This window comes from Polyodon spathula, chromosome 33 (assembly GCF_017654505.1).
Source record: "Polyodon spathula isolate WHYD16114869_AA chromosome 33, ASM1765450v1, whole genome shotgun sequence".
In the NCBI taxonomy this organism is placed as follows: Eukaryota; Metazoa; Chordata; class Actinopteri; order Acipenseriformes; family Polyodontidae; genus Polyodon; species Polyodon spathula.
Window position 1 is genome coordinate 2997371 of NC_054566.1, and position 13982 is coordinate 3011352.

The window sequence follows — 13982 nt, forward strand, 5'->3', positions numbered from 1 at the left end:
TGTACTGCGATATGCAGGTCAAAATACACTATGTATCACAACATCTGTGATGGAATGGTTGGCTATTTATGCGATGCATGAGAATATCAAATGACAATTTGATGATGGACAGTTTTGTTAAAAAAGACACAAATTAAATGAGGCAGAGCATGTATTCATTGCAACTACATGAAACACTTAGGCTTGATTTAACAACCATTTGGTGAACTAAAATGATCTTGTATAACGTTCCAAACGATAGATTCCTATACCTTATTATGATAAGATATACTATGTAAAGCTACAGACTGAATCGCTACACCCCTAAGCAGCTTCATTCCAAATTTCTCTAACATAAGCTATCAACCAAGGAATGATAACAACTCTGCTGTAGACGGTTCAGAGGTTCCACTGTGTATACATTTCTTCAATAAATACTTCTCAATTATAACTCAAATGTATACAATTACCAAGTTACAGAATTAGCGCAACGATTAGAGCATGAGCACTATGTACCTACAAGCACATCATCTGTGGAGGCACAGCCTCTTCAGAGTCCTAGCAATCCTGCTGCAGAAATGCAGGACCGAGACAAAACACTATTCTACCAAAGGCCAGAATGTATTTTTATATTTGATTTGTGGGCCCAAGGATAAATCACATCTCATGCATTTATTGTTTTATTATTTCTGAAGGTCAGTGTACAGTGCAGCCAGCATGCATTACACTCTTTCTTTTGTATGGGATTTGAAAAGCAACGGGCTACAGCTGTAATTTAAGTTTTGTAAGCCATTCCACGGCATCTTGAGTAGCTGTGTGAAGTCCACTTGTTCCACCAGAATCTGCGTGTACTGGGCAATCCTCAGTGAAATGCCTGATGATTTACTCACCGCATTGGCAGCTTGCTGAGTTACTGATCTGCCACTTGTGGAAGAGATATCCACACTTCTCATGTGTTGTTAGGACGCGGTTGAGAAATACCGTGCTGCTGACAGCGCTCCACTGTCGTTGGGGAAAGGAGAAACAGGTTCGATGGGAGGGTGGTGGTGGTGATTTGATGTCAGTGTGCAAAGGATGATCTGGATCCAAGATATTCTTAACTCCGTAGGTGTTGCAGCATCCTGTCGGATGTTTGATGGCCACGGCAGCGGTGTAGATTTCAGGGAGCTGCTTCCCACACACAGCGCAACATTGATATGGGTATCAATAGAGCCCGGCGTGAGAGCTGTTGCACCAAACATACACGGAGTACTCTGCCGTAGAACGGACCAGGGCCTACGTTGATGTCCGAAGGGTCCCAGCATCACATCCCCAGGAAGTTTCTGCCAACTTTTGAATGATGTTGACTCCTGGATTTTGTCTTCTTGATGGTGGTTTTGAGGTGATGGAGATAGCCGAGAGTCCGGGCTAGGGTGACTCCGAGGTATTGGGGTTCGTGGTCATGGTTGACCTTGAGCACGGACGTCTTCCCCGCATTTGGCTTCAAGCGCTACGCTTTGCTGTACTTCGAGTTCTGTCAGGTCCATCTCCAGGGTTCACTCCGCTTCCTCAAATCTGGAAGCTTTGGTGGTCAGCGCAATGTCGTCCGCATAGATGAATTTGTGAGACACTGTTGATGGGATGCTGCTGGTGTAGATGCTGGATGGACCCTAGTGGGAGCTCATTATTCAACCTCCGCGTGTGTCTCTTTCAATCACCAAGGTGAACACTGAAAGTTTGGTTGCTCAGCATTGCTGTGATCAGGCAGATTGTGTGAAGATGACAACCTTCACATGGTCTTCCCTGTTACGTGGTAAAGCACAACAAATGTCATCACGTTGCCGACCGAACGTCTTAAAGCAACCTCCCAGTCAGAAAAACAACAGCAATGCATTACAATAAACTGCTGTTAAGATTACAGCATGAGAGCTTACTGGGTCTCCTCACTGCAATCGCTTTGATTAATGAGAACTCAAGTTTCGTAAACTAATTTAAAAGGATATGGGGAAGACAACCATGTTCCATATTCCATGTTTAATCCAACATGCAATAGTAGACTGCGTTGCAGATGTGCAACCCAGAAAACACCACGACAGCTTCACCTTTATAGAAGTGTCCCATAGAAAAGCATTGCGAAGTTAGTGAAAGCATGGTAAAGCATAGCAAACCATGTTAAATGCATAGTATAACCATGGTAAAAACAGCTAAATTACCATGCACAAAGGTACACTTAAACCTCGCTTAGCTGAGCTGTGTTTACAATGCACAGAGATACACTTAAACCTGGCTTAGCTACGATGCGTTTTTCCAGCTACCAATTCCTGACCACTGTAGACATCCATTTATATCCTCCACTTCCTCAATGTAGATTTCTAGATCGCTTTCAAAGGGTACTCAATTAACTGTATGAGGTAAATAGGTATTATGTCTCCATGGTTACTGAACTGACATAAGGAGATCACTTTACAGACCTTCTCAGATTAAATCAATTTTAGGTGAGAAGCAAATAAATCCAATTTTACAATTATAGGACTTGCTTGAGATATAGTTTACAGATGAATGAATAAAATGACACAGAAAAGCAGTCAATTTGGAATGGAGCGTTATAAAGAGCTCATTTCAAATGTATTAGTACGTTTGTAAATATACTGTGTATAATTTCATTACTGCCCTACATATGCTGACTAAATCCTGTTTGTAATATTTTGGGAGCTTTGGTGATGCGGTCGGCAATCACTAACATTTTACTCCTTTCACATCTAGCGTTTGAATCCAGCTACTGAAGTTAAATTAATTTGGTGGACTCAGTAACATACATGATTGAGATGTTTCTAGGACTATCATAATCAACCAAAGTTTCTCTATTATTTGTTAAAAAATGTACAACACATTGGTGGTCGTTTATTTCATGCAGTTTGTCACAAGGATAGGCTTGCGGTGACGTCCCCAGACCCGGAAGCTGACACACACACACACACGCAGGTACTGCTGGGTGAAAGCGCTGCTGTGCGGATTTATTCAAACAAAAAGGTTAAACAAAACAGTCTCGAACACATAAAACAATACCTCGGTCAGGCTGGGCAGTTGCCTTCACTGACCCTAGATACAGGTACCGTGCTGTTGCTTCCAGAAAGCCTAGCAATTGCTTTTCTTTTTCTTTCTCCCATCTTGTTCCTCTTACTTGAACACCCACCCCAACACTGACAAAATAACAACCTTATATACACGTGCACATAAAAATAACTACAAACCCTCAAACAGTAACTGAATTAAACAATTTCATAAGGTACATCGTAACTTAATAAGAAATGTAATAATGTAATATAGTATATGCAACACATAAGGCAAGCAACTGAACAGAACAACATTTTTTTAAATCACTGTATCCCACATAAATCCTTGCAAAGGTGGAGAGACGGTTTGAAAATCAAACCACAGGAGTGGCGCAAACAGTAAACAGGATCACTTGACCACTTCAACACTTGAACAGGATCATCACAGATGAAACGGCATAAGCAGGTGTACTAACTTTAATCCAATCAAGTGGACTAAACTTGCTTTATTAATTCACTATTTAGATGCATCAAGAGGATTAAATTTGGTACACTGCAATCGACGCACACTGAATGAACCCCAAGTATTTTCCAGAACATTCCAGATAGATTCAGTGCTGAGTAAACTTGGAGTAACTTCTAGAACTTTCTAGAACTTTCCAGTAATATAAATAGTAGTATAAATACAGGGGCCTTAAGCCCACCAGTTCAGTTTAGTTCCAGCTGCCTAAGTGGATACATATCTGCATTTTTCTGAGATGGCATCAAGAGGCTGCAAGTATCCAGCAGACGCATTTTGCTATGTCTGCGGCCAATTTATCAAGACAAGAGCGAAAAAGTACTCCGTGGAAGCATCTGCTAAGATGTGTGAGGCCTACAAGGCATATTTCGGCATGCCTGTTGGGGATCGAGACAAACCCTGGGCACCTCATTTCACCTGTGAGCACTGCAAAAAAACTCTGGAAGGTAAGATGGACAATTGTTGCTCGGAATATTATGCTATAAAATTTGTTAAAATTTTTAAAATTGTAAAAGTTTTTAATTTTAAAATGTTTTACAATTTTCAATGTTATTGAAAAAATATATCATATATGAAAAATGTTGCGAGAATCTCTTACACATTAGTCAAGGGTGAAATAAATGTATTTTTGTAGGATGGTACAGAGGGGAAAAGAGAGCCATGAAGTTCGCTATCTCCTCCGGAGAGAGAGCAGCCGTCTTTAGAAGAGAGCAGCAAGTCAGAGAGCGAGGAAGACGTTGTAGATCCAAATGACAATTTCAGAGGTGGAGCTGAGGAGAGAAACCCATACTACCCCAACCAAAAAGACCTCAATGACTTGATTAGAGATCTTGGTCTCACCAAGTCCAATGCCGAGCTTTTGACGTCTAGGCTCAACCAGTGGAACTTGCTGGATGAAAGTGTGCAAGTCGCAGGTCAGAGGAAGCGTCACCAACCTTTTTCCAGCTTCTTCATCAGTCAAGATGGGCTCTGCTTCTGCCACAATGTGACCAGTCTGTTCGAGGCAATCAGAATCGCCTGTAACCAGAATGAGTGGCGCCTCTTCATTGACAGCTCATCCAGGAGCCTCAAAGCCGTGCTGCTCCATAATGGTAACAAGTACCCGTCTCTTCCCCTGGCTCACTCGGTGCACCTCAAAGAGGATTACAACAGCATCAAGACCTTGCTGGACGCCTTGAAGTATGATGAGTACGGCTGGGAGGTCATAGGAGACTTCAAAATGGTGGCATTCCTGATGGGTCTCCAAGGCTGTTTTACCAAGTTTCCCTGCTATCTTTGCCTTTGGGACAGCAGGGACACCAAGGCGCACTACCACAGGCGGGACTGGCCACAGCGGACCGAGTTCTCTGTGGGGAGGAACAACGTCATGTGGGAGCCACTGGTGGACCCCTGGAAGGTGCTGATGCCACCACTGCACATCAAATTGGGCCTTATGAAACAATTTGTCAGAGCTCTAGATAAGGAGTCGGCAGCCTTCAAGTACCTTCAAGACTTCTTCCCTAAGCTGTCTGAGGCAAAGGTCAAAGCCGGTGTCTTCGTCGGACCACAGATAAAGAAGATCCTGGAGTGCAATGAATTCCCCAAGAAGCTCACTAGTAAGGAGAAAGCGGCTTGGAACAGCTTTGTCGCAGTGGTTCGGGGCTTCCTGGGCAATCACAAGGCCGAAAACTATGTGGAGCTGGTTGAGACTCTGGTGAAGAACTATGGCACAATGGGCTGTAGGATGTCCCTCAAAGTCCATATCCTTGATGCTCATCTTGATAAATTCAAGGAGAACATGGGAGCGTACTCGGAGGAGCAAGGCGAGCGCTTCCACCAGGATATACTGGACTTTGAACGCCGCTACCAAGGACAGTATAACGAGAACATGATGGGAGACTACATTTGGGGGCTGATTCGTGAAAGTGATTTACAGTATAATCGTAAATCTCGAAAAACTACTCACTTCTAAATCTTTTGTAGTCATTTTTGTATTACTTTAGTATAAATACATGTTAATTTGGATTCATATGTTGTTTTTTTCTGACTTTATGTGAACGAAAAGACACAAATTCGCCCATTTTCTCATTGGAAATAGGTAAATTTCAAAATATCACTGTCCTGGTCACAAAAGCAAAGTTTGTGGGGAATAATAGCCATTTTCTATACTTTTGAGGCATAAGCAATTAGGAAATAACACTTACTACCCAGGAACAAAAATTGTGTTACATAGTGTTATTATTATTATTATTATTATTATTTATTATTATTATTATTTATTATTATTATTATTATTATTATTATTATTATTATTATTATTATTATTATTATTATTTCAAAGAATCTTGCCAGGGCTCATCCCAGCAGATCTCAGTTGTTAAAAAAGAATTGCTTGGGACGGCCTTTAATTCTAGTAGAAAGTACAGAAAGTACAACACGGATACATCAAAAACAATCTTCACAGCTAAAATCTTGTGAACATATCATATGGCTTCAAATTTATTGCTCCAACACTGCCCAGAGATGTGTGGTATTGCTGCGTTCTGTCAGTGTGGTTCTCGGCTCAGGTGTGTGGTATTGCTGCGTTCTGTCAGTGTGGTTCTCGGCTCAGGTGTGTGGTATTGCTGCGTTCTGTCAGTGTGGTTCTCGGCTCAGGTGTGTGGTATTGCTGCGTTCTGTCAGTGTGGTTCTCGGCTCAGGTGTGTGGTATTGCTGCGTTCTGTCAGTGTGGTTCTCGGCTCAGGTGTGTGGTATTGCTGCGTTCTGTCAGTGTGGTTCTCGGCTCAGGTGTGTGGTATTGCTGCGTTCTGTCAGTGTGGTTCTCGGCTCAGGTGTGTGGTATTGCTGCGTTCTGTCAGTGTGGTTCTCGGCTCAGGTGTGTGGTATTGCTGCGTTCTGTCAGTGTGGTTCTCGGCTCAGGTGTGTGGTATTGCTGCGTTCTGTCAGTGTGGTTCTCGGCTCAGGTGTGTGGTATTGCTGCGTTCTGTCAGTGTGGTTCTCGGCTCAGGTGTGTGGTATTGCTGCGTTCTGTCAGTGTGGTTCTCGGCTCAAGTGTGTGGTTCTCGGCTCAGGTGTGTGGTATTGCTGCGTTCTGTCAGTGTGGTTCTCGGCTCAGGTGTGTGGTATTGCTGCGTTCTGTCAGTGTGGTTCTCGGCTCAGGTGTGTGGTATTGCTGTGTTCTGTCAGTGTGGTTCTCGGCTCAGGTGTGTGGTATTGCTGCGTTCTGTCAGTGTGGTTCTCGGCTCAGGTGTGTGGTATTGCTGCGTTCTGTCAGTGTGGCTCTCGGCTCAGGTGTGTGGTATTGCTGCGTTCTGTCAGTGTGGTTCTCGGCTCAGGTGTGTGGTATTGCTGCGTTCTGTCAGTGTGGCTCTCGGCTCAGGTGTGTGGTATTGCTGCGTTCTGTCAGTGTGGTTCTCGGCTCAGGTGTGTGGTATTGCTGCGTTCTGTCAGTGTGGTTCTCGGCTCAGGTGTGTGGTATTGCTGCGTTCTGTCAGTGTGGCTCTCGGCTCAGGTGTGTTGTATTGCTGCGTTCTGTCCGTGTGGCTCTCGGCTCAGGTGTGTTGTATTGCTGCGTTCTGTCCGTGTAGCTCTTGGCTCAGGTGTGTTGTATTGCTGCGTTCTGTCCGTGTAGCTCTTGGCTCAGGTGTGTTGTATTGCTGTGTTCTGTCAGTGTGGCTCTTGGCTCAGGTGTGTGGTATTGCTGTGTTCTGTCAGTGTGGCTCTTGGCTCAGGTGTGTGGTATTGCTGTGTTCTGTCAGTGTAGCTCTTGGCTCAGGTGTGTGGTATTGCTGCGTTCTGTCAGTGTGGTTCTCGGCTCAGGTGTGTGGTATTGCTGTGTTCTGTCCACGTAGCCCTTGGCTCAGGTGTGTTGTATTGCTGTGTTCTGTCAGTGTGGCTCTTGGCTCAGGTGTGTGGTATTGCTGTGTTCTGTCAGTGTAGCTCTTGGCTCAGGTGTGTGGTATTGCTGCGTTCTGTCAGTGTGGTTCTCGGCTCAGGTGTGTGGTATTGCTGTGTTCTGTCAGTGTGGCCCTTGGCTCTGGGACCATTTAGAGACCTATCCACTGTTGTACTGTCTATGTCAGTATGTGGCCCTTGGGAAGTAGTTAGTGACCACTGCTTATCGAGAACTATAAAAGCACTACACAGACATGTAACAAAACACAACACATGCTTCATTGAAAATTCTAATTATATCCCCTGGGGGTGCATACTGCTGGGGGATATACTGTACTGGGGAGATGGGCGCCTCTCCATCTGTCTATCTGCCCATTGTCACACTGTTTCTACATATATCTGGAGAACCACATGTCCTGCTGTGACCACATTGTATTTCATGTATTATAATCCCAGGGCATATGTCTGTCTGACTGTCTTCCTATAAGGCAAACTTACATTATGATTGCATCTGGTTATTGACGGCATCATAATTTCTAATGGATAAACTTGTCACTTGTGTTCTTCCTCAATGTGACACTCCAGTAATCATCCCCTGCCCTGGCTGTAACAGCTGATTGCCATGACCTACACCCCCATGTCATGTAAAAACCTAACATCTGTATGCACACAGGCAGGCTATGCCATATATCTCCAGATACTCGCTGCATTCTGGTCTAAACAATATGCTTCCAAGTTTCATCACAACTGGAAAAGCAGTTCTATACATACTCTATACAAACTCTTCAATGTGACACAGGGAGATGGTAAAGACAGACAGGCAACTGTTTAATCCTCATATTCTGACCCTCTGAATGTGTGTGCTACACAAAGGCCAATACCAAGTCTCACCCTTGGACCATCACATGAATCTGCTCTAAAGTAAACTGCTTTCCTCCACGACTGCCCAAACCTTCTCCAGCACACAGGTGAGACCTATTACTAGATGTAAAACTCTGCAACAAGTATGGTTTATATCAGCCGAGCAGGTTCACATTGATACCTTAAATTAAAAGTCAAGTATTTCGTATTGTGTTTACACAGTACATTTTTAACACGTCGATACAGGTTCTTGGTTTAAAATATGAAATATTATAATATTACAATTATTAAACATTTAAAATAAAATAATTCTTAACGTGGTCAATATGGGCAAGGAACTACACTATGGTCTATCTACTGAAACTACTGTAGGGTTTAGACAAACAGAGATTTGAAAATGCACGTCTTACCTCAAAGAGTTGAGGGATTTCTCGCTTCGACAAGTACTCTTTGGCGTCGCTTGTGTTCATATTCTGTTGCTTTAACAGTCGGTCCCGATAGTCGCAAAACACCGAGATTCAGTTAATATGTAAATTCCCACCCTGAAAGAGAACTTTTAAAAAACTGGCTCGCCGTGCCCTCACTTGCAAATCATATCACTCATCCTCTTCGCAGTCTCACTCTATATGCGTTGCCTAATCACTGCACACGCCTCCCGTGCGGTCCAGTTGTTGACAAGAGAGTAAACACTTTTGTAAAAACAGACCCTGCAGTTTTATTACGTTCTGACAGACAGCCGTCGATGTAGGAGATCTTCATTTGCAGGCTTGGTCCTTTTTTTGTTGTTGCTTCCTTTTTATTTAATGACAACTATGGCATATTGCTGCCACCTACTGTATATTTTAAGAACAGTTCAAACTGTTTTTGTTTTTTTTTCTTCTAAATTGTTTATATTTGCCTCTGCTGTGTTATGTTAAGATGTGGCCGATTTGAAAAATTGGGTTTTACCCATTGTTAGAGACCAATAAGTCCATGTTGAACAGATTAGACATCTAGTTTTCTCTGAAACGTTATCAGCATAACACAAAGGTGGGTGTGCCCCTTGTTATTTAAGCTTATCTTCCAGACTATAAAGTGAAATAATTAGGCTATAACGCCCTACTGCTGCAGGTTCTAGGAAAGACTTACCATTTGTCCAGGAGAGCGAGGCAAGCTTACCTTGAGGAACGGCTTGTGTCCTGACAGCTGATACTATTATGGGGAATGTAAACAAACCAGACTGTTTACAAGGCCTGTTTTCCGATAAAAGATCAAACTGTTGTAGAAATAGTTCTTAAACACCAAAGGAATTATGCTGTAGTGCCGGTAAAAAAAAAAAAAAAAAAAAAAAAAAAAAAAAAAAAAAAAAAAGTATTTTGCATCAGTCAACTTCCTGTGTTACTGTTACCCTCATCTTATTATCAGCACATTGAAATGTCCCAGACAGTATATAATAGGAGTCAAAGGGGACATGCTCCTGATAATATCACATTGGTGATATCAGTTACATTAATCTTTCATGCAACTGATTTAAACCCCACCTAATATTATAGGGGTAATATATTGTGTGCTAAGAAGGCTAGCATTTGGTTGCTTTACAGAATTCTGATAGATAACTATGGTAGCACAAGTGTAGCATCCAGAACACACTAGCATGTATATACTTATTCTCGTGTTTTCCATTATCGTGTGTTGTACATGCACTAGATAACAGGCTTTAATTTTGTATCAGGTTTACAATTTGGCATGTTTACATTTGACCATGGTTATACAATACTAGGCATCCACCATAGTTTACTGTCTTAGAGTCATTTGCTCCTAATAAATGTCTATTATGATTGTTTACAAAAAAAAAAAAAAAAAAAAAAAAAAAAAAATAATAATAATAAAAAAAACCTGTGCTAACAACAATTTGGAGTAGTTTGAGTTCCCAATAAGAATTAACAAATACATTGACCCTCGTATACTGTACATGTAACCCAGCCCCAGGCTTCTTAAAATACCTCTTTGATGCCATCTGTTGGTTAACTTCATTGTTGCAATTATATCATTATACTACTTTGACCCAGTCATATCTGCCTGTTGCACTAATGACCCTAAGGATAAGTGTCACTGTGTTGGATAGCTATTGGAAACTTATATTGCAACATATTGTAATGGCATTAATGGAAGGAATGACATTAATGTTACTTGATTGGGTTACTGATTTTTCTGAACAGGTTAGAAACTTGTCTAGTTCAAAGCCCCTGGAAATGTTAGCCTCTTCAGATGATAGCTATTGTTGACAACAATTACATGGCCAATGAAATTATTGTAGCTAAAAAAACTGTTTCTTAAAAGACTCAACAAAGATGCCGACTGCGTTTCCTTTGCTGCATAAGATGTATGTGTCAGGTTAAGAAATTGATGTGTCTGTAGCTTAATGTGCAAATTCCTTCTCCACTCTGTCACGGGTACTTACTCCTTTTCGTCGATCCATGCTTCATGACAGAAGGAGAAATGTAGTTGTTTTGGCTCATGAAAAAACTATCACTATGAGTCTGAACATAGAAAACCTATGCTTTAATTATATTGCTTTCATTTTTTTTTTCATTACTTTTGGTAAGTGGAAAGGAAGATATATCTGTATAATAGTTTAAATAAAATGAATGGAAAGTCTGTTTAAATTTAAAGGAATAAAAAATGTAGCTCAGAAAAAGAGGTAGAGATAAAAACTCCATCCCAAATGATGTACACCTGTAGAATATGGATGGCAGAGATGCACTGAATACATCTAAAAGAATACTCAGTATTTGGTGAGTCACTCTTAAGAGGTCTACTGGCCCCCCCAGTCCTAAAGGATCTGGAGCGGGGTCAGTAGGGCCGATGGTGTTGGGTGCTGTCCCCCTCAGTTCTTTGTTCAGTAAGAAAATCCTCTTCGCATTGAGATGTCTAACACAGCAGGACACTCAATCCATAATGAATTCATAAATTATTAATATTTCCTTTCTTCAGTGGTGATCCAGGTTAACACAGTTCCTTTTTAAGTCATTTAAACAATTATATATATATATATATATATATATATATATAATATATATATTAGTATATATATATATATATATATTATATTTCCAGGTTAATATAAATTCCAACAAATAACAATTCTTTGTGGTGTTTTAGCTGGATTTAATTGAGATCTGGGATTTTTCAGTTCTTGTCTCCTGCTCTCTTCTTCTCTGTCTGAGTCAATCTCACTGTTATTACCAAACCTACATGCAGTACATAGCTCTTTGCTTTAATAGCAAGACTGGGGCACCCTAACATCTGGGAATTCTAGTTGTAGGGAGTCAGTCTCATTACAGCTCAAGTTCTGATCTCTAATTCCCATGGTCAGGTTCTGGGGCCGGTTGCACAAAACGTCTTAAATGCTTTTTTATTGAGGCTTTAGGCTTAAAGTTCAAGCCCCAAACAAATAAGATCTGTTGCACAAAAAGTCTTAACTTGAGCCTGGTCTTAAATTTAAGGCATCTTTTAAGCCTCCTCTTATCAGGCTTAAATGGGGGAAAAAAGTATCTGTTGCTATAGAAGCCAACATGGCAGCAACACTGATAGCTTTTGTTGAATTTTTAAATGAAAGTTCATTTTGTAGGGAAATGGTATTTAAGGACAGACACAGTCCCTTAGATAATTTAAATAACATTGTAGTTTTTGGAAGACTTAATTTCCACTGCGAGGACATATTAACTTAATGGAGATGTTAAAAGATGACGTGGAGCCTGCAGCTAACAGAAGCCACAGCATCCCTACAGTCATTCAGGTTGGGTAGCAATTCATTTCTATGCCACTGGAAGTTTTTAAAATGTTGTTGGAGACTTCACAGGGATTCACAAATCCTCAGCCAGCAGGATTAAAAAAATGGTAGTATCATTCAACCCTTTCATGAATGTTTTCTGCACAAGCAACCATCCTTATCCAAGAGACATACATTATTGTAAACAAGTCAAACTGTGATACATGTATAAGAGACATACACTACTGTAAACAAGTCAAACTAGTTTTAAACGATATATGAATCTGTATGTTTTTTGCCAGTTTCGTTGCCCCGCTGAGGTCAACAACACATACATTTAAAAAATGTATATGCAGCTTTTTGCAAAATATAAACAAACTAAACATATCAGTAAAAAGCTGGTCTGTGAAAGTTATCAAACAGTTACTTTTTAATGAATTTCATTCCCGACTTGTCTGTACTCATAACAGCCACATATACGTTACTGTTACACAAAAGCATGATAAAAAAAGTTATATAATTTAAGAATACAATATTTTCAAGCAATGTATAACAGATTGACTCCACTAGAACAATGGGATTATAAGAATACTCCCGATTGAATACATTTTTAATTAAACAGTATTTGAAAATATATAGACACTAACCAACTTATTTTTAATTTACCTGCTGCTACTATCACCGTAGCATCCTCTATTCCCATCTCTGCACAGTTCCTCTGAAAATGGGACGTGTTTCCCTATAAATTATCAACTATTACAAAAGTTAACTGGGAACGTTTTTCAGAAGGGCCGCCTCCAGTGTTTGTTTTTTTTTTAATAAATTTTTTGTGGCCTCAGTCAGCAGATTTTTCGTTGTTTTAAATGTCATTTTAAGTATGATTTACGGCTAGGTCGATGGCATTTACCCATTCAGTAATTTCTTGTCAGGCTTTATTTTTGTCGGAATTTTTTAATGACACCCCTGGCCCTTACACAGACAGGATCCATGCCTTTAGAAGAGCTCTTACACAAACAGGAGCCATGCTTTTACAAGAGCTCTTACACAGACAGGAACCATGCTTTTAGAAGAGCTCTTACACAAACAGGAGCCATGCTTTTACAAGAGCCATTACACAGACAGGAACTATGCTTTTAGAAGGCATGCTTTTATAAAAGTAAAAGTACAGAACTGTACCCTAATCTGTTCATCGGTTCTACTCCTGTATTGGATGGGCCAATTGTGATGGCTGCCATCACATTACCACTCGCCTTTTTATGGATTCATTTAAAAAGTCAACAAAATTGTTAAATGGGGTCATCGCTTTACTCATGGTAGAAAAACAGATACTATAGTAAGTAATTCATTGTTACTATAGGTTTCCCTATCTACCAGTGACGGTGACCTCCATGTCCAGTTTCTGAGCTCAAAACGAAGTAATCATGAAATGGTTCATTGAGATAGCTACGCCTCGTACTGGTGCAGATAAAAAGTATCCTAACATTTTAATGAACATAGGCATGAACATCTTTATCGTGCAGGCATGGCTACTGAACTATACTATTACTCTTTAGCTTTATATGGGTTTCAAAGGTTCACTGAAAGCTATCAAACGGTCAATGAAGTCCAATTCAGTTTAGAAGAATCTCAAGCAGTTTTAGAAGGGATCTATTGGAAACGCTGTTTGGCTTAGAGATTTAAATTAAAACAAATAAGTGTAATTTGCCCCAGATTAGCCTTTAGTAAAGATAGACCTGCAATTGAATTTAACTAAGAAACAGTAAATTACCGTTTGCCTTGGGCACTCTGATCCCAGGTTGCACATGGATACTCTCTCGATCGTGCTGACATCTCCTTTGAACCTATATAAAAATACCTTCAATAACTGAATTAGCAGAATTAGCAAAACTTTCTCCAGACATTCTTCTCGCCTCCAGATTCTTGTGTTAGTTCACATACACCACTGTTAATCGGATTTTCATTTAAA

General features: G+C 40.7%; 1 protein-coding gene across 1 annotated transcript in view; it reads right to left on the reverse strand.

Annotated features, from left to right (window-relative positions):
• LOC121303531 overlaps window positions 1-8943 on the reverse strand; it is a 42238-nt gene extending 33295 nt beyond the window's left edge. Inside the window, exon 1 of the mRNA XM_041234285.1 lies at window positions 8676-8943. Coding sequence (XP_041090219.1) covers window positions 8676-8735 — 60 coding nt within the window. The 5' untranslated portion in view covers window positions 8736-8943. The remainder of the gene's footprint in view (window positions 1-8675) is intronic.
• Window positions 8944-13982: the final 5039 nt, after the last annotated feature.